The 20,332-nt window shown below is 37.8% G+C and overlaps 1 protein-coding gene across 1 annotated transcript; it reads left to right on the top strand.

Annotated features, from left to right (window-relative positions):
• The first annotated feature begins 9,903 nt into the window (after positions 1 to 9,903).
• Positions 9,904 to 13,459, top strand: LOC122664926. The gene is made up of 10 exons (XM_043860967.1): positions 9,904 to 10,213; positions 10,320 to 10,417; positions 10,501 to 10,750; positions 10,833 to 11,549; positions 11,648 to 11,896; positions 12,004 to 12,167; positions 12,271 to 12,350; positions 12,431 to 12,578; positions 12,662 to 12,811; positions 12,908 to 13,459. Exons 1-10 carry the CDS (start codon positions 10,033 to 10,035, stop codon positions 13,148 to 13,150), a joined length of 2,280 nt encoding a protein of 759 aa, XP_043716902.1. The 5' UTR covers positions 9,904 to 10,032; the 3' UTR covers positions 13,151 to 13,459.
• The last annotated feature ends 6,873 nt before the right edge of the window (positions 13,460 to 20,332 follow it).

The following is a 20,332-nucleotide window of genomic DNA, read 5'->3' as shown; positions in this document are numbered from 1 at the left end:
TGTATGGCTCCTACACCAGTGCAGGGGCCAATGAGAGCGCATGAAGGCATCTAACAAAAGTGAGATTTTCAGTTCATAGGGGGTGGAGCAATCATTTTGCTCTTCCTATGTCTAGGCACAGGCGTCACAGAGCTTGACAACCTTCTTTTCCTCAAATGTTTTTTTTAAGGAAAAAGTTCTCTGAACTGGTGGCAGAATCTCTCACTCACAAAATACCACTACCCTATATTGAATGAAGGGTTGTGGACCCTAGTAACCTCTCCCATCTTTTTATATAGTCTCTCACAACTGAATTGGATGAAGGGATCATAAATGTGTGTACAAGTTTTCTAAATACAGATCAAAAGTGGTACATAAAAAGTCTATAGAAAAAGTGAGTCTTAAGTTGCCATATAGACAAACAACAATTCAGTCCTATCCCAACTAAATGGTGTCTTAAGTTGCCATATCAATAGTAAAAACAGAAGAAAACTAGCACTACAAAGAGGTATGTCTATGAACCCTATAAACCAATCCCCTCTATTTTCACTTGATCAAAAGAAAAAAATGTGAAAATAAATTCAATCTAAAGTTATTAATTGGAATGAATGAATTGAGTTCATACGAGGTACTTGTTTCATAGTGCTAGCTAGCTTTCCTCATGAAAATAAACTCACTTTCGTTACTATCACTTGTGAGGAAAATAAAGTAGTATTGATTAGGTGGAACGTGGCGTTCTCTGTTGGGGGAGCGTAGCCCCTACATTTGAAGGTGATCCAATGAAAAAGCAAGCAGAAGCAACATGGGTGAGATTTTCACCTTTCATAGGGGGCGGGGCAGTCATTTTGCCCCCCTCCTCACACTGTGTCTGGAAGTGGATGGTACGCTATCCACAGAGAACTTTTCTCCATAATTAAAATAGTATTGAATAAGTGACATTATGAGATACAAAGATTATAAGAAAAAACTCTATTTTTTTAATTTTTAATTTTTTAAGAAAAGTTATTCACGTAATGAAATGGAATCTTTTGCCTAAAACGAGTTTTAGTAATATGGGCTACCCCGCTGCCCCGCATGGGTAGGATTGCCTACACGGATCTAATCAAGTATATTAGTTGGATAAATCATATGGGCCAAACTATATAGATGGCCAGTTGATCCATATAATCATTAGTTATCTGAAGAAAGGAAAGAAAAATTTATTTTCTTTAAAAAAAAAAAAAAAAAAGGAAAGAAATTAGACCTTTAATCATCCATGTGAGCCAACCCCTCTTCTTGTTGCTCTTCCTTTATTAAATAAAGACCTCACTACTAAGGGAGAGAGGGGTTTTCATAGCAATGGACAAACTAGTGAAGAGAAGAGAAAGATGCCCACGATTTAATTTTGTGAGGTATTTTTCTTAAATTTTTTTCAATTTTCTTTTATCATTTTCTTGTTGTGAACGAGGTATCATGTGAATTTAGATCATTATGCTTCCATTTTTTTGCACTAGAGATTTAGGCAGTGTTTGGTATGCATTCTAGATCGATTTCACATTTTCGAACAATAAAATCAACTATTTTTATCATCAAAAAATGCAAAATCAACTTGTGAAACTACGTCTTCACATATCTATTGACAATAGGGAATTCCTAACAACGAGAAAATTAAAGTTTATCTCGAAAATGGAGATGAGCTTCTAGCTCAGTGGCAGGCCTCCATTCAATCAGAGTGGTGTAAGTCCAAGGGATCGAGTGATCGACTCCTAACCCCCATCTTCTTGACTATAGTAATAGTAGTTGGAGGTACTAATCAATAAGTGGGCTTAGGGCCTCTTGCTGGCTTCTAGTGGGTCCCTTGTCTTGTCCTTCGTGGGTCTTGCACCAAAAAAGAAAAAAGAAAAAAAAGTTAATCTCCCAAATATAATCCTAATAGAATATAAGGAAAAAGATGTCTTGTATTCATTTTCTCTCTCCTCCTTGAATATTGTGGGCTCCCTATGTTATGTATGGGATGGGGTTCAATCTATGTATAGATGTTATATTGGTTCACCCTTGTAAAGGTGTAAAGGATGTTACTTTGGAGCCTTTGGTGTATCTTATCGGTTAAATACGTGACATTTGGTATTATAGCCTACCACCAATCCACCACATCATTGATCCAAGTTAACACATAGTTATCTAGAAAAGGGTTGTCCGGTGTAGAAAAAGCTATCAAGAAAGGGTTTTCTGGATCGTAGTGGAGCTGCTAGAAAAAAAGTTATCTACCACTTGACAAGACCCTGGAGAAGAGTGAAGTCACTTGGAATGGACTACCTACCGATAGAGCGGAGTGGCTTGTAAAAAACTTTTTTTTTTTTTGATGAAAGTGTAATTACACAAACCACACACCAATCCCAAAAGGTTAACTGACTTTTACTCTTTTAGTTGTAAAAAACTATTTGCTACCATAGTGAGAACTAACTAGAGTGTTTACAACCGAAAAAAAAAGAAAAGAACTAACTAGAATGGCACCCCTTGGAAAAGGTTACATTTCGATAGAGCCGCTTGGAAAATGCTATTTATGGCCATAATGAGAGCTAATTAGATTAAAGCTGTCGAGGACAATGGCTACAGAAAGCGTAGTGGTCTGTTATGTATCTGATGGGTTTTAATCTAATATATGAATATTAAATTAGACTAACCTAACATAAGATAGGTTAGAAGACTTGATATAACATGTTCCATCTTCTCTTAAGTTTTTGGGTTTTTTTTTTTCTTTTGATCAATCAAAAGGCTTTTTCGGCTCAAAATTTTTTCAAAACATAGAAGAAAAGTTCCTTCCTAGTAAAAGAGAAGGATTTACAACCAAACTAGGTGGATAATAATGATACTGTCCCATGCATTGCCATTGATGTGATGTAGGAAATTCTTCCCACACCGGCAGTGTGGGAACCCTCCTCTACAAAGTATCACTATTTTCATTTTTTTTATTCTAAAGTATCAAAATATATAGGCAAACGCACCTATCATTGCACGGGCAAGGACAGTATCTTTTAAAAGATTCTTAGTGTCTTTTACCCTTTTTCTTTTTTATGGTGCAATTAAAAGATTCTTAGTGTCGCGATTGATTGACGAGTGCCCCCATGGTTTTAAATTATCATTTTATAGGTAGATTTATTGGCTTTTTTTCGTTAACTATTCCATGATCAATATGATGACCTTTGGGTAAAATTTATCTTACATTATTAATCTAATCACTATTAGAAAAAGGAAAATCTAATTGTGATCACATTGATTGCAATTAGATATGAAAATCATTATCTCATTTTGCCATATAGAAAAAGGCAAAGAGATCGGTATCTGGGCCTTCAGAGCTTACATGTGCGCGTAAGAATCAGTTTGGATGGAATTTTTCACCTTTTCATGGGGTTGGCACAATACTTTTGTGCGCTTCTATGTCTAGGCGCAAAAACCATGCAAGCTATACGACCAAGTAGTATTCTTTAAATGTTACCTATGGATATTAATGAAATTTCCTTCCTTGACTATTTCTCAAATTTTAGCTTCAAATTTAATCATTTAACTTTTTGTATTTAATGCTACTCTCATGTTTTTCTCCCTACACCCTACTATAAACCTATGCATTCTCTTGTAGCCCCAATTTGTGTTTTAGCATCTAATAGTTTCGATTAAACTGAAACTTCACATGTGAATAGGGGATCTTGGAATCTTTATATTACTAATCTTCAGCTCAATCCGAGCTTCTACAAAGTAGAATCAAGGCCATGGATATAGTCTAACTTGTAACCAATGTGATTACAAGTAGAAGCTTCCTTTACAAAAGTAGTACATATGAAGAGAGAAATAAACTGACTATTTTTTTTATTTTATTAATTCAAGGCAAAAGGTAAAAGTTTTTATGCCCGATCGTGCATGTGCACAATCTGCATTAAATACAGTTAGATTGGCAAATGACATAAAAACCCCTCCACCCCTTGTTTGATGTAATTGATGGGAGAATCTCTTTTGTACGAATACCTTCCCCTTAATTTAATTAATCAAGTCATGGAAACAATTTACCAACATTATCATTTACACTCTTCAAAAGAAAGGAGTGAAGCTGAAAGAAGTTTGGTGTGGTGATAAATCCTTGCTTGGATTTCTTCCAATTCCATCCCGATCTCCTTGGCCATACGAACTGCTAACCCTTTTTTTGCAAATCTCTCAACTTTCTATGGATGTTTTCTTCAGACAATTAGATGATATTAGGTTGTTAAATCGGCTAAAATCCAAGGCATGTGTAGCTGCTAATCAGAATGTCCCGTGTCTGATGGAACATTGTAATAGTTTGCCCCCCTTTTAATTTAAAATCTTCTTTCACCAAAAAAAAAAAAAAAAACATTATCATTTACACCCAAAGAAAAAATTATCAATATAGAGAGAACCCTAAAATCAAAAGGACAGATGACCTCACAGAAATGGGCCTTATGGGCCCTCCAAATCGAATCAGAGATTGTGAAAAACCAACCATATCCAAACCCAAACCATAATATATTTCATGTCTCTCTCTCTCTCTCCAAGAGGTCAAATATCTCATTCTATAAGCAGACGAACAAGCGTGGTCATCTTTGGTTGAACCCTAACCCACACAGACACCACTATAACTAACTATCTACCAACTTATCAATCTAAACCGTCCATCCATGGAACTGGTCTACTAAACGAAAGGCTCAGATTGAGTTTGGTGTAATAATCATAGTCAACTAATAATCATAGTCAACTAAATGACAGTGAGATTATACAACATTGATTAGTGCAGCTTAACTGTAAAAACGAGAAATTAAAAGTTTTCTTTCCTTTTCGGTCGGTAGAAATGTAGTTGTGTTGCTTCATTGCTTCCGTTATATGGTTAATTTATTGTCTTTTTTTTTTTTTTAACAAACCTAAGAGAAAACGTAATTTAGACACTCTTAAGAGTTAATTAAGCCCATTTTTAACGGACACGATTGAGAACCCCCAACATCTATCTGTTACAAGTGATCAATCCAAAACAAATTTGCAGGTTTTCCTTTAATTTCTCCCGCTTTCCGGCGCCAAATGTTTAAAAGTTTTGAATTAACTGTCTAAATGTTTGGCATTGTTGGCTTATTGTAAGAGATATAGGATTAAATTGCTCCGAAGTGGGACCTACCGCTTTTTTCTGTCTTGGTCTCTCAATAAATCAAGCGATTGTGATCATTTAATCAGGTCAATCTTTGACTTTCAAGATCTCCTTCTTCGAGATTCCTATTGAATGTTTGGCCCAACAACTACCTTTGGTTTGAATGCTCTTTGAAATAATAAACGAACATTACACGTAATACACAGTGAAGTACAAGCACTAAACGATATGGTAGTTCGTAGAGTGGAACCTTTCTCCACCGTTGAATAAAAAAGTGAAAAAAGATCTAATACAAATTTGTTTGTCCAAATTTCCTTGGATTCTGGTTGTGGGTCCCATCCGTACAGCCACATACTACAAATCCTAGATCAGATTAACGTTGAATTCCCAAAATTATGATCTAATAATCTTTTTCGGAAAAAGATCTCTACTTGGTGGTGTTTCCTATGCTCTCTCACAGAGGCATAGGACATCATGAGATGACGTCTCTACCCCCTGAGGTAGATTCTCAAGCGTATTCACTCATTGACCCATACTTTTATGTAGAGACCATGTGACCAAGTAGAGATCTCTTATCCAATCTTTAATCATTAAAAGGAAAAGAGAACCCCACTCGGTTGTGCATGTAGCCTCTATGCCTTGATACAGGGCACATGAAATGACCATCGCACCCCTCTGAAACCCCGAAAAGCATGCATCGAGCTCTTCTCCTGGGTGCTCCTTGGGCACTGGGCTCCCTAAAGAGGAGCCAGATCCCCCAAATGATCAAGGGTGTTCCTGTCATGGCGCGACTAGGTGTTGTTCTTACTCCTTAAAAATGGGGTCTGAATTTTGAACACATGCGATGATATGGGCCATGAAGCCTAAAGAAAGCTCCAATTAATTAGTGGGATTAAATAAGAAAGGTAGACGTTTAAGTAAGATTTGATTGTTGAATGAAGCCGACCACGGCCCACGTTAAGAGCGGCCGTAGCACATGAGAAATGCGACGTTTAAGACCGACCAGCCATGCTTCACGGTCGTGTGTATTATTATACAATATTGCCACGGAAAGAAAGGTAATGGTGGTGGACCCTACACCCCACTTAGATGCCTTCACTGTGGGCCCAATCTAGTCCAGTTGTGGGCCAGCCTCTCACGTGCTATATAAGTACCATGGACCCACTACCTTGTTAATTGTTATTACCCTTTGAGAGATATTTTTGTATAGTAGTTGGAGATTAAAATATTACCTGGACTCACCGACTTGATTGGTTAGTATAAATCACTGGATTAGTATAGTTTTCCTCCATCTCAGAGTACGTGTGATCCTTAATGGAACCTCATTTACCTGTACCAAAGATTCCAAAACAATGGTTTTTAATCAAGGTCCATTGTCTTTGCTGTGGACCCAGGACCCTTTTCTCTGAGACGTGTAGATGAGAGCATCAAGCGAACAAGGCCGTCGCCGTCAAGAGCACGTGATCGTAGCCGCTGTCGTTTGAGGCCAGCAACGTGGCATTGCTGACGTCACTGGGTCCCACGCTTCACGATGACATGGCGGAAGGAGCGGGAGCTATTGGAGTGAGCGTTACAAAAGTCAGGGGCTCGCTTATGTATAATGACCAAAATACCCTCTGATAGAACCGGCCGGACCAATATTTGGTCCAGCCACGGCTTGGGTTCGCTTGGTTCACATGCATTTCTTAAATCACTTTTTAAACTTACCAAACCCCTTTTTTGTATCAAAGTAAAGCTCTGTAATTATACTGTCCACTTCTTATTTACAGCCATAATTAGTTGGTTTTCAATAACATAAAAATAAATCGTTGTTAGTGTGAGATATCAGCTTATTACCTTTTTTGGCATGTCGTAAGATATAATTAACAATGTGCAAATTGAGGATTATAATACTAATTATTGATGTAAACCTTGAGGCCTTTCCCCAAAAAAAAAAAAGAAAATCACACATTTTAATACATGGGCTAAAGAAATCTCCTCAAACAAAAGATTCTAAAAGGAGAAGCTAATTTTGAGTATAACTTCTGTGATTCTTGTTTTCCTTTTTCCCTTTTTGCAAACAATAATAACAATAACAATAAGGGAAAGTTTTCATATACGGTCGTGTAAATCGTGTATGTGCGAGGGTCTCTCACAAAGAGTTGGAAAAATCATAAATCCCCACCCATTAATTAATGCCTTGAAACTCCCACCCTCTCACATACACGGTTTACACGACCGTATATGAAAACTTTTCCCATAACAATAATAGCAACCACGTAAGGATTATTAGTTTCGTTATGACTTGTTTGGATGAGAAGATATATTGGTCATAGAAATAGTGTGATTTTAGATGGATTCAAAATTCATGATTCATAAGTTGGCTATTGAATTAAAACACCTGACCTTAGATGTTTGTTGTTTTTGTTGTTTTGCAATGCTTTTTTTTTTTTTGTATTTTTGCGAAAATATCAGTCTGGTATGTTTGTTTTTTTATTGTAATCTGTTGGATTTTGTTCAGTCAATAAAGTTGTTATTTATAAAATAAAGATAAATATATAAAAAAAAAAAAAGAAATACCTAAATCATGTCGACATTGATTCTTTCTTTTTCTGGTAAATTGGCGACATTGATTTTCTATAGACCAAGGAACATTCATCATTATGACATATTAGTCATAATATTATATGCTTTGAATGCTAATTGTTACTGTATTGTTTGTTACTCGTGAAGTAAATATTGACGCTCACTTCTTTGCAACTAGTGCCCTCAAGTTCCTTATTTTTTTTGGGTTTGATAGATCCGTCCACCCGAGTTCTTTCTTTGATAATTTTGTTCGAATGTTCAACGGGGATTTTTTGTCATTCAAAGAATTTATTTTGTTTAAGATTTTTTTTATGCAATACAAAGTTTTTTAATTAACAAGGTTGTTTGGTGAATTTGAATACCCTAATTATGTTTGAAAATCAATTTGATCAATTCATTTTGTAAGGAATCCAATTTGTTAAGTTTACAAGGTTGATTTGATATATTTATGTTTCTCTTACATATGAATCTAATAAATTCATCTTGTCACTGTATTTGCGGTAGATGTGTAAGGAAATCTTCAATATTATAAAATGAATTAGAGACTTGGTTCGTTTGATATTGTATATAGGTTATGAGTTTGATTTATGGTGAATCACAAATTTATTTATTTATTATATCTTTTTGGTCAAGAGCAAGGCTTTTCGGCTCAAATTTATTGAAAAGAAAGAAAAAAAGTTTCCACTCGTAACAACGCTAGAATTTAACAATAAAATTTGGTAGACTGAACCACCACACAGAAAACGACTATAACACGGATGCTCCTTTAGCCACCACAAATTTATAAATTTATTTCAATTAATCAACATAGATCGAATGAGTTCATGCATCTATGGTTAATTAATTAAGTATTAAATTAGAACTAATTATATCTTAATTACAAAATTATCAAAGATTTAGAACCGAATCACTTGCATCACCATATATGCACGCAAAGATACATGATGATGCGATTCCATTGTGGTGTATGTATAAGTGTATATACATATGTACAAATACCATTGTGGCATATGTATAAATGTATATACATATGTACGAATTGAATATTTATGTCATTTGGGAGACTTAAGCCCCATGATTCACGTCTTAAACATGTGTGGTTTGTGGGGGCAAACATCCATTTCATCACAATGAAGCAAACAAAGACTTGAGAAGACAACTACTTGAAAAGGTGGTTAACTGGTTCAATACAATTGGACCATCGGTTCAACTCATTTGGTTTAGCTTTCAATATCATCGATGAATGATCGTACAATTTAATCTTAATCGAGGTCTCAGGTTGACTTGAAAATGAAACGATTATTTTCAAACAAATGGTTTGTGGTATTTAACAATCAAGCTGTTAAATTATCAGTTCATAATTTTATAAAAAAATATATTTATATTATTAATTCAGGTGAAAAATACTTGCAACCTCATCCAATCACACAATTTCCTTGAAAATGAATTGCAATAATATTGATCAATTGGCCAAGATAATTGGGTTGGTTAATTCCACCAGTTTGAATTGAACCGAAATTATATTCTTGAGTTGGTATACCATCCACCATGAACCATCATGAGACCAGCACAAATCTCACACACTGCATGGGTGTAGAACCCACCTCTGGTTTATAAGACCCACACCCCATGGTAACGGTATCGGTCTCTATCGATATTGATTCGGATTGATCTGTATCAGTCTGGATTGATCAAGCTAGAAATCGATATCTATCTCCACCAATACAAATACAAATCATCTGATCCGATTGATCTGATACCGATTCCTCAAACCGTGGTCCAAACTTAGCATCATCATCATCCTCATCGTATTTATAGTTGATAAAAAAATGTTCTTCCTCTATCCGTTTAATTTTCTAATTAGGTAATCATGATAAATGAATGATAATTAATAGATTATATTAAAAGCCCCTCTTTCTTTGAGCTTTACGTAAAGATGAACAGGTGGGATGTAGGGCGTGCGAGTAGAGTAGAAGAAAGTTAGATTCACTTTGACGGTTCCTCGCTTGGAAAGTGGGTCATATACCCGTACAAAATACTGTACATTGTACATCTCTGATTGTCAAATCAATGGACCTACCAGATCAGGTCTATGCATTGAACGGATGAGATTGATTTGAATTAACTTAATCTCTTTCTTTTCTTGTGGGCGGCTGAGAAAAGCAAATCAAAGCAAATGAAACACCGGTTCGGCCATGGTTATATATACGAGATAGAGAGAGTGAGAGACAGAGACAGAGACACAGAAAACGAGGAATTAACAGAGCGATGTGGATGTGGAGGCATGAATGCTTCAGTAAACGGCGGGAAGAAACAGAGGAAGAATTTCAGTGAGATCTGAAGGTTAATGTGAAAAGAGAGAAGAAATGAAAATGTTGAGTGATAGGCCGGCCGGCGAAGGTGAAGAAGTCACCGGCGGTGATGGTTCAACGGTTATGGTAGGGGTGAAGTTGGATGCAGAGAGCAGAGAGTTACTTACTTGGGCTCTCGTCAAAGTCGCTCAAACAGGCGATCGAGTTATTGCTCTTCATGTACTCAATGATTCAGGTAAGAATCTTGGCTTTTGTAGAATCATTTTTTGCGTTTATGGGTCTGGCTTTTGTTCTGTGGTTGATATTGGTACCTGGGTTTTGTTGTTTTTTTTGTGAGGTAGACGTCATTGATCGAGATGGGAAATCATGTCTTCTCTCGCTGGTCAAAGCGTTTGATTCTGTACTTGCTGTGTATGAAGGTTTCTGCAATTTGAAACAGGTTCATACTTCATTTTAGTTCTCTCTTCCCCCTTTGAGTTCTTGTTTTTTTGGGTTGAAACTGATTTGGTTGCAATTGTGAAGGTGGATCTCAAACTTAAGATCTGCAGAGGGTCTTCAGTTCGGAAAGTTATAGTGCGGGAAGCGAAAGTTTATGGGGCTAGTAAAATCATTGTAGGGACGGCCAGGAACCACCGCACAATTGGGTCTCCTGTTTCTGTTGCAAAGTACTGTGCGAGGAAACTTTCGAAAGATTGTTGTGTTGTTGCTGCTAATAACGGTAAAGTTTTGTTTACGAGAGAAGCATCTGCAGTACCCTCCAGTGGCTCCCGAGGTTCAATTCTGTCTTAGTTCTTCTTAAATCTCAATATAATTATAGAACTCTCTTTTAATTTCTTGGTTCTCTCTTACAGCAGAAGAGGATCATGGCCTGCGTAAGAATTTGTTCTCTGTGATTCAGCGCTCATTGAGTAAGCATCATAGTAATAGACTACTAAAGGACGCACCAGCAGCGGTTGTAACTAATCAGGAAACTCGTAGGGGTTCTGAGGCGGAATCACCAAAAGCGGGGTCGGATTGTTCAGTGGCTTCATCACTGAGGCAGATTTGTTCAATCTGTACGCAGGATACCAATTGTACCCAACATACAGAAGATTCTAATGGTGATGAGAATAAAGACAATTCTTTGGCTTTAGTGCCACTACAGGCTCTTGAAGGATTCTCAAATTCAATCTCACTAAGGATCCACAAAATGCCGGAGTTGAGACCTGGTTGGCCGCTCCTTCGCCAGAGATTTTGGCCAAATCGGCAATCAGAGGAGAGATCTTCTGAAAAGCAGATCTCTGTAGTCCAATGGGCAATGCGGCTACCTAGTAGGTCTTCAGTAGCAGTTTATCCTGATTGTTATCAAATAAACAGTCATCAGCAGGGTGAAGCTTGTGCCTCTAAATTGGATGGAGAGAGCGGCGCAATTGTTCCAGTAGGGACCAATGCGACTTCTCCTCCTCCTTCACCCAAGAATGGATCTAAGAACATCCCCAAAGAGTTGGAAGGTCTGCACGAGAAGTACTCATCCACATGTAGATTATTTGGGTACCAGGAACTTGTGTCGGCGACGTCTAACTTTAAGACTGGTTTGTTTTCGACTTCAATTTCCTGTTAATGTCAACTTGTTTTGAGTTGGGCATATGTAATTGTGGTTTGTTTCTAACAATCTAACCTCCTTTTTCAGATAATTTGGTGGGAAAAGGAGGCAGTAGCCAGGTTTATAGAGGGCATCTTCCAGATGGGAAAGAACTGGCAGTAAAAATTTTGAAGCCATCAGAAGATGTGTTGAAAGAATTTGTGTTGGAAATTGAGATCATCACAACCTTAAATCACAATAACATAGTCTCCCTCTTTGGGTTCTGCTTTGAGGACAACAATCTTCTATTGGTTTATGACTTTTTTTCCAGGGGAAGCCTTGAAGAGAACCTTCACGGTAATGATTAGTTGAATTTCTTGGTGTAGATATAATATCAAACTGCAGTCTTGTTTCATTTTCTAATTTCATTTCTTCTACTGGTTGTTTCTTATTCACTGAATCAGGTAATATTAAGGACAAGTCGGCATTCGGGTGGGGAGAGAGGTACAAGGTAGCTCTGGGTGTCGCTGAAGCTCTGGAATACCTACACACTGGGAGTGCTCAAAATGTGATCCATCGGGACGTGAAATCATCGAATATCCTTCTCTCTGATGATTTTGAGCCACAGGTACTCCACTCCACACCACTCCTAATTTTACTATCCTTTTACTTGACAGCTTCTGTAAATCATATTCTATCATTGCTCATATTGTTCTTATTGTTTCATTCAGCTGTCGGATTTTGGACTTGCTACCTGGGCTTCAACCTCCTCATCTCACATAACATGCACAGATGTTGCAGGAACTTTTGGGTATGTAAATTCTCCTACTGTAATTTCCCTATAATCATCCGTGATCAAAGAGTAATTTGGTTACAATTCCATTGCGGCAGATATTTGGCTCCTGAGTACTTCATGTATGGCAAAGTAAATGACAAGATTGATGTCTATGCCTTTGGTGTTGTACTCCTTGAGCTTCTTTCCGGAAGGAAGCCCATCTGCAGTGACTGTCCAAAGGGCCAAGAGAGCCTTGTTATGTGGGTAAGTTATTGGTAATCCTTGAGGGGTACTTTCATTTATTTCTTGAATTTGATTTTTGACTGATAATGGTGGCCATGTTTTAGGCAAAGCCAATTCTTGATGGTGGGAAAATCATCCAATTGTTAGATCCAAGCTTTGGAGATAGTTATGACCATGATCAGATGGAGCAGATGGTTTTAGCTGCTACCCTCTGTATCAGACGCTCACCTCGATCAAGACCTCGAATGAATCTTGTAAGTCATCTCTACTTCCACTTTGTGCTTCCATATTTACACAATAACGATGTATTTTTTATCATGACAACTGAAACCTCTGACCATTGATCTCAGGTCTTGAAGCTCCTCCAAGGTGATCCTGAGGTAACCAAGTGGGCAAAGCTACAGGTTAAGGCTTCAGAGGAGTTTGATACACAGGATGAGGAAGCATTTCCCCACACTAATATCCAGTCACATCTTAATGTTGCATTGCTTGATGTGGAGGACGATTCATTGTCCGTAAGCAGCATTGAACAAAATGTATCGTTGGAGGATTACTTACAAGGGAGATGGAGCCGCTCATCGAGCTTCGACTAACAATTTTAAAAAATGAAAGGACAAAGTCCTTGTTTGATTCTTTCTGTATATTCTTTTGTTGTTCCCCTTCTTCTTGTGTTCTTGCTTGCAAGTAGGTCTTGGATGAGAGGTTGTTTGCTGTTGTACCCTCCACCTTACCTTGTTAGCCATGTCTCGGTCCCTGTTTATTTGAGCTGGTTTTAGGAACCATTAATTGGTTCTGTTTTGAATCTTCTTGCTCATAAAGGTTGGTAACCATTGCTTGATATGTGTTGTGCATTTGAAGAAATAATAAGAGCAAGAGCAAGGCTGCCCCTGAAATTTTGCTTCTTGCAATGAACCATGTGTTTTGTTCAACCCTTAGCTCTTAATACGCCAAGCTCATTGTCATTGTTCCTATAAGTCACTGTTGTTGAATTGAAGCTCATTGCATGTCATTGTTCAAGTCACTGTTGTTGTTGAATTGGGTGTGTGATCCTGTCAATACCCTGATTTGGAAACCCACCTTTATGACTAAGTCAACTACGCTTTGGCCACCACACAAACCCCAAACAATAACAGTAAAAGCCATTTAATCTAGGTAGAAGGTAGAAGTCTCCCTGTAAAGACTTGGGGATTGGAGTCAATGGCATAAAATCATGAATTAAAAGCCATTCTTTACTCTCTCCAATACACAAGGAGACAGCCCCATGAGTTTAGGATTACTAGTAAATAATTCATGCTTCGCAAAATGTGCAGAAGCAAATAAAATAAGGTATGATATGTAAGAGCTCATGTTCTTTGAGCCGGTGGGGTTGAGGAAGCACAGAAATCACGAACAAAATTTTCCTGCAATACAGGCAGCGGGAATTCCATTAAAAGGGGTAATTAAGAATCAGTGTTTTTGTTTTTTGTCTGGGAGTGTGTCCTATTCCAACACTCCTATGTATTTCTCTCTCCTCAAAGTCACACTGCCGACTTAAAAGGGGTAATTAGGAATCAGTTTTTTGTCTGGGAGTGTGTCATATTCCAACACTCCTATGTGTTTCTCTCTCCTCAGTCACACTGCCGACTTAGAAACATTTTTCTCAATACATAAATCATCTCCCTCATTTTATGAGAGAGAAAAAACATTGTCAGACTGCGTGGCATATACTAGTGCCTCCCTAGGTTTTTCTCTCTCCTCCCCTCCCCTCCCCTCCCCTCTTATGAAACGATACATCTGTGATCTGCTCCTATTGTTTGAGGAAAGAGAAAGATGCAGAGAGACCTTGGTGTACGCTATGCAGCCTTACAGCATACTCTCTCCCACATTAAGTGTCAACCATTTAATGAATTTAAGAGTTTTATTCCTCTACTTGGTACACTCCATTTTGAGTGGAACATGACATGTGGATGATAAACTTCCCCCCTCCCTTCTAAGTATCCTTAATATCAATCCAATACCCAAGTTTTGAATAATGATAATGCTCTCCTTTATTTTCCCAAGATTCTGTCAATCGTATTCTAACTGTTAAAAAACACCATTAAGTGATGATGTGGCATGTATAAAATATTTAAAACCCCAAAGTACCCTTATTATAATTTTATTCCAATTTTGCCCTCTCTTGCTTTGGCCTTTTGCATCTTCTTCTTCTTCGCCAGCACCACCATCATCGCCACCACTGCCGCTTCTGATCCAGCACCACCGCTAGCACCACCACCACCGCTTAGGATGCCTATTCTGCTTCCACACGTTGGACCTTATAAATTGTTTCCATAATTATTTCCATTAAAAATCAAAACAATAAAGCCGAGTGGCAGCGACCGAACTTGAGCTCTTCAAGATTTTAAAGATCAAGCGAAGGAAAATTGAAACTGTTTGCTTCGGTAGTGAGAGATTTCAGATGTTTATACAGGAAAGTTATGCTAATAGATATAACGATAATCATCCCTCCTTCTGTTCATCTTCTCACAGAGATGTGATTTATAGGTACAGTCTCTCTCTCTCTCTCTCCTTTTTTCCTGATTGGATCAAGAAAAAAAATTCTTTTAATACAGCCTGGGCAGTCCCCCTTTTCCTGTGTTTACTTCTTATTGCAGTGTCTCTGTTTCCCACCCTCTCTCTCTCTCTCTCTCTCTGGGCAGTAAAAAATCATCGTTCATCTGATCTTGTGATTTGTCCATGGCTGTCGAGATGACCTACGGAACTTCTTCTTCCTCCCGTCGGTGGAATATGATGTCTTCTTGAGTTTTTGCGGTCAGGACAGTCGCTCCAATTTCACCGATTTTCTCCCATAACCATCGCCCTTGTCCTTTTCTTGACTATTGGGAGATTTGAGTTCTGGGAATCGATTTTTTTTTTTAGGTACATATGGGAATCGATTTATTTATTTTTGGTACATATGTGAATCGATTTTATTTTTTTTTGTTTGGTACAGATGGGAATCGATTTTTTTGTACGGTACAGATGGGAATCGATTAGAAGTTTAGAATCGCGACTATGGGCCTGTGGCGTAATACTCCTTTTGGAATATATGAGGTTGTCTTCAACCTCACGATGGGGCCTCCTGCGGTGGACTAGACTTGCTTCCATTGGGAGATTTCAATGGATGGAACCCTTTTCAACCTGAAATTTCAGGTAAGACTTCGTAACACTCGAACCTGTTAAGATCATCCAAGCACAGCCCCAAACTAATATAGTTACTCAATTAAGATATTGCTGAAACAGCTCTGGATGGTGACTGGGAAACCAGCTCCGGTTTCTGGTTTCAATCTTGTACCAAGAAGGGTAGTGGGGGATGAAATCTTAGGGGTTAGGTCACCTAGGACAGAGGATCCTTCGTCCAAAATCTCAGTCCGCTCCATCTTACTTTCTCAGATCTCTCGGTTCCGATCGCACCTCTTGGAATCCTCCTTCCTACGATTCCAGAAGTCCTTTCACCTCTATAAATACCTCTTCAATCTTCGTCCCTCAACAGAATGGTGGTGGTGGTGGTGCTGGCCGAGGAAGAAGAAGAAAAAGAAACATAGAGGAAGAAGAGGAAACGAGAGAAGAACACAACAAAAGGTAAAGTAGGGGAGGGCAAAATTGGAAATTAAATTAAGGGTATTTTGGGGTTTAAAAAATTTTGTACACATCATTTAATAGCGTTTTTTAACGATTAGGGTACTGTTGATAGAATCTTGAAAAAGTAGGGGAGAGCATTGTTATTTTTCAAAACTTGGATACTGGGTTGATATTAAGGATAGTTAGAAGGGAGGGAGATGATATTTTCCCTTGTTTTTATTGTTTGAAAATGCAAAATTGACCTAGACTGTATTCCAAGAAAACATACCAAACAAACCTTTGGTCATATTTGGGTTCAATTTGGCTTCAAATTCATCAATTTCCCAACTCAGACCTGATCCAATTGCATTGCTACCCTAAGATTTTTCGTCATGGTATGTACTTGTATTACATGGTCAATATGAATTATCTAGAAGATAGGAGACCCCAAAATTGTTTGCTTAAGGCATATCATGTTTTCCTCCTCTTAATGCCAAGAGTTAAAATTTCTACTGATTGGACATGCCTATCTTGATTATGACCCACTATTTTTTGGGGTAGAATGACCCACCAATTCACATTAATGAATAGATGGGAACCTATAAATTGGGCAGACATTAATTTGTGCCCCTACCTTATTTATATCACTATTTGTCTTCTTATAATTCGTGACATCTTTCCTCACCTCACTCAATCCCCCCCCCCCACCCCAAAAAAAAAGAGACTGACTTTCAACCTTCCTTCAGATCTTTATCTCTCTAATTTTTTTTTATTTGAATCCTTGCATTGGTGCCCCAAAGTTTAACCATGACATTTAACTTGCCTAAGTGTCATTTATAGAGATTTGGCACGTATTGATACAAGATCAAACTATGTTTGGATGGTAAGAAAAGAACATGGATTGATACTGTTTCGGTAGTGTCGAGTTTTACTCAGAAAACATCAGATTTCAACTAGGCTTTGATAGAAACCTTGGAAATCTCGGTTTCAACTCAGAAAAAAAAAAAAGACAAAAAACCTTTCAATTGATCTTAAGAAAGTAGCGATCTAGACCATATACATATAAGGGCGTGACTTTAACAATGGAACTCAAGCTTCAGGAATCCAATCATAAGATCACATTATCTCTCTTCATCCTAGAGAAGGGGTGTTGTTCTTTATACTGCAGCGTAGGCTGCGTTCAGGCACATAGGGGTGGGCACAATGACCACCTTGCCCCCCTGAGTGGCAGGCCCATGTGCCTAGGCACAGCCTGCGCTGCGGCACAGAGAACATTCTCCCAAAAAAAAAAAAACCTTTCTCCATCTTTCCTAGGGATTGCTTCATTCCAATTCGACAAGTCCCTTTGACCTTGGCCACCATTGGGATAAAAATCCTCTGCAGTACCGTCGGGTGTGCAGTGCACATCCTGCGGCACGGCAGAGGCCATGTGTGCCATGTGTGCCATGTGACCTCTATTGTACCGCAGGGTGTGCACCACACACCCGGCAGTACTGCAAAGGAACCTGGTCCCCACCATCGCCACAGTTTGTTGTTTTGAGCTCTGAATAGAGTTTCCTAGACAACCTAAAAAGTCATTGCCTAATTCTACCTTACCTGATTTGCATAATCTGGTTTGGAACTAAAAACTGTTCTAATGCAATTTCACATGGTATATTTGGTACGATCGAACCCACATGCGTTGAAAGAAAGAATAAAAAGTCTTTGCAGGTGCAGTAACTAGTACAATATTGGAGAAGGAGGAACAGTAGAAGTATGTATAACCATCTGCCCCCACTTTATGGTACAGTAGAAAACTATATATGCTACTGGTACTGTCACAGGAAATCTTGGTGTTTAAATAGTTAGAAATAATAAAATAAATCAAAACTGTAAAATTTTGTTGACACTCGAGTTCAACTCATCCTTAAAAGCTAGTCGCATTAAAGAGACGATATCCTAGTCATTATGAGTAATTACATCAGAATATGATGATCTACTCACATCTAATGTGGGATCGGTTGCTTTCACGTGGAATTCGAAAAAATTTCTTCTATACAAATCGAGATCATCTCTGAGAGACTTTCTGCATTCTCACTCGGGAGCACATGTGAAACTCGATTGCTGTTAAGGAAAGGGTGTTTAAGTTCTTGCAAGTCTTCACAACGGGCTACTCACATCTGACGTGGGATTAATTACTTTCATATGAAACCCCCAACAAATTTAGATGTATTTTCAAGCATAACCCTTGAGATGTTGCACCATTTAACAAGTGAAATGTTTTTCAAAAAAGAAAAAGAAAAAGTGTGGATCACCTACTTCTGTAATCAAACTCACTATAGCCTCAATATTCTTAGATTTAAAAAAAAAGGCTTCCTATGGATCTCCATTGGAAATTCTGTAAAAGAATTTTGTTTAGAGGGGAGTCAGAAAATTGGGTTGGATAATCCTTCGGCCCAAGCCCAATGTTTATGGCAAGAGAATTTTGTGGACTTGTGCCTAAGTTTTATAAGGTAATGGGCCTAAGGTTAATCTGGGTTGAAAGGAAGTATCTGGGTTGGGCCAAAGACTCATGAAAGATTACTTTGAAATTAATTCGAAGGTTTGGAGGAAAATGAGCTATTCAATGTCTTTAATCTTAAACTACCTCTTAAGATCAAAGGAACATTTATATATTGTTTGCATTTGTCGAGTCTGGTATTTTACAAATCACATGACAATCAATCTCGATATATATGTTTCATTCATTCGCGGAAGATTGGATTTGCAATGTGTGTACAGCTGTCTCATTGTCACATTATAAGTCGGTAGGCACTATGTATGGTACCCTAAATCATTGAGCAAATAATGTAACCAAGTCAACTCACAAGTCATAGCAACCATGGATCTATATTCGACTTCAGTAGAAAATCATGAAACAGCTAACTACAATACTGTTTTTTTTCTCTTCCAAGAGATTGTATTTGATCCAATAAAGACAAAATACCGTATAATAGAACAGTGAAAGTTGGCACAACTAGTCCAATCCAAGTCGCAATAGGCATTGACATGAAGTCTGAATGGAAGCGGCTTGTTATCCATTTTTGAAGAAACTTTGGAATACAACTTATTGATATTTAGAAGAGGCTCAATAGCTAAAATATAATGGCCAACGATAGAGAAATTGCCATCGAGTCCTATTACTTTGCACGGGTTCAAAGTGACAAGAAGATTGGATACATATGAAGTGCGCCTCATAAATGGGCACTGGAGCTGAAGCCATGGTGATGGCTGGTAAGAGTTTTTTTTAGAATTTGATTCTTTGGTATTAGTTTTAAAAAACTGTTATATGTTCATTCATTTAAAAGGAATATTATTTCAATTTCAAAACTTGTTTCAAATGATTATGTCTTTTATTTTACTTCAAGACTTGTCATTCGTTTGAATAATACTTTAATATCTTATGAATATTTACAAAATTGTTTGTATTTTCTAGACTTTACTTTAAAAATGAATGAAGCTTCAAATGTTATGTAAGCATACTTCAATGAACTCTACATATTTATTGCATCTTAGATTAGGTCATATAGATAGAGATATGATCATATGAGATGAGATGGAGAAACAGGGTGACTTCTCGCTCTTAACGAAAGAGAGAGAGGGTTGAGGATGGGAAAGAAAGGGTAAGAAGACACATATGTGTGGGTCAGAAATAAGTTTCCCTTCACCCATAGAGGACGGTTCACCCACCATCCTAGGGTTCACAAGTCTCTCCTAGGGTTTTTGTATGTTTCAAAATACCCTCTTGATACCCTTTCCCACCCGCGGTGAATGGGATCCCGATCCCCATTCATCCCTTTGTGTCAAATGAAAAAGTTATCACAAAAAGAGTATGATATGATACCACGATTTAAAATCACTCTTGATTGTTTTTATTGAAATTTTGACGACTTGCAGCCACCTTTGTTCTTTATAAGGGTGTTAATCACGACGGTTCTCAATATTTGGGATGGGTCCGTATTTGTATTGATGTTAAAGATGTCAATCCTAGAACCATCCCATTTAAGGGGACCAAACCTAGGTGTCAATCTCGATTATTATGGGACGAGATAATACTGATTCCTAAATGATTCTAGGTATACTGTAGAAAAGGGAGAAGAACTTTAATAGATCTGTTATTAATGTTGTGGGTATTTTTACCGTCATGAGATCTAAGGTATCCCTTTTTTTAGAAAGCA

The sequence above is a fragment of the Telopea speciosissima genome, chromosome 1 (assembly GCF_018873765.1).
Source record: "Telopea speciosissima isolate NSW1024214 ecotype Mountain lineage chromosome 1, Tspe_v1, whole genome shotgun sequence".
NCBI classification, from domain to species: Eukaryota; Viridiplantae; Streptophyta; class Magnoliopsida; order Proteales; family Proteaceae; genus Telopea; species Telopea speciosissima.
This window is presented reverse-complemented; position numbering and strand designations above follow the sequence as displayed.

Excerpts from the sequence above, each read along its gene's own strand:
- LOC122664926 (XM_043860967.1), top strand. The coding sequence starts at position 10,033 with ATGAAAATGTTGAGTGATAGGCCGGCCGGCGAAGGTGAAGAAGTCACC. Across the intron at positions 11,550-11,647 it reads GACGTCTAACTTTAAGACTG|ATAATTTGGTGGGAAAAGGA; the intron begins GTTTGTTTTCGA and ends CTCCTTTTTCAG. Across the intron at positions 12,812-12,907 it reads CAAGACCTCGAATGAATCTT|GTCTTGAAGCTCCTCCAAGG; the intron begins GTAAGTCATCTC and ends CATTGATCTCAG.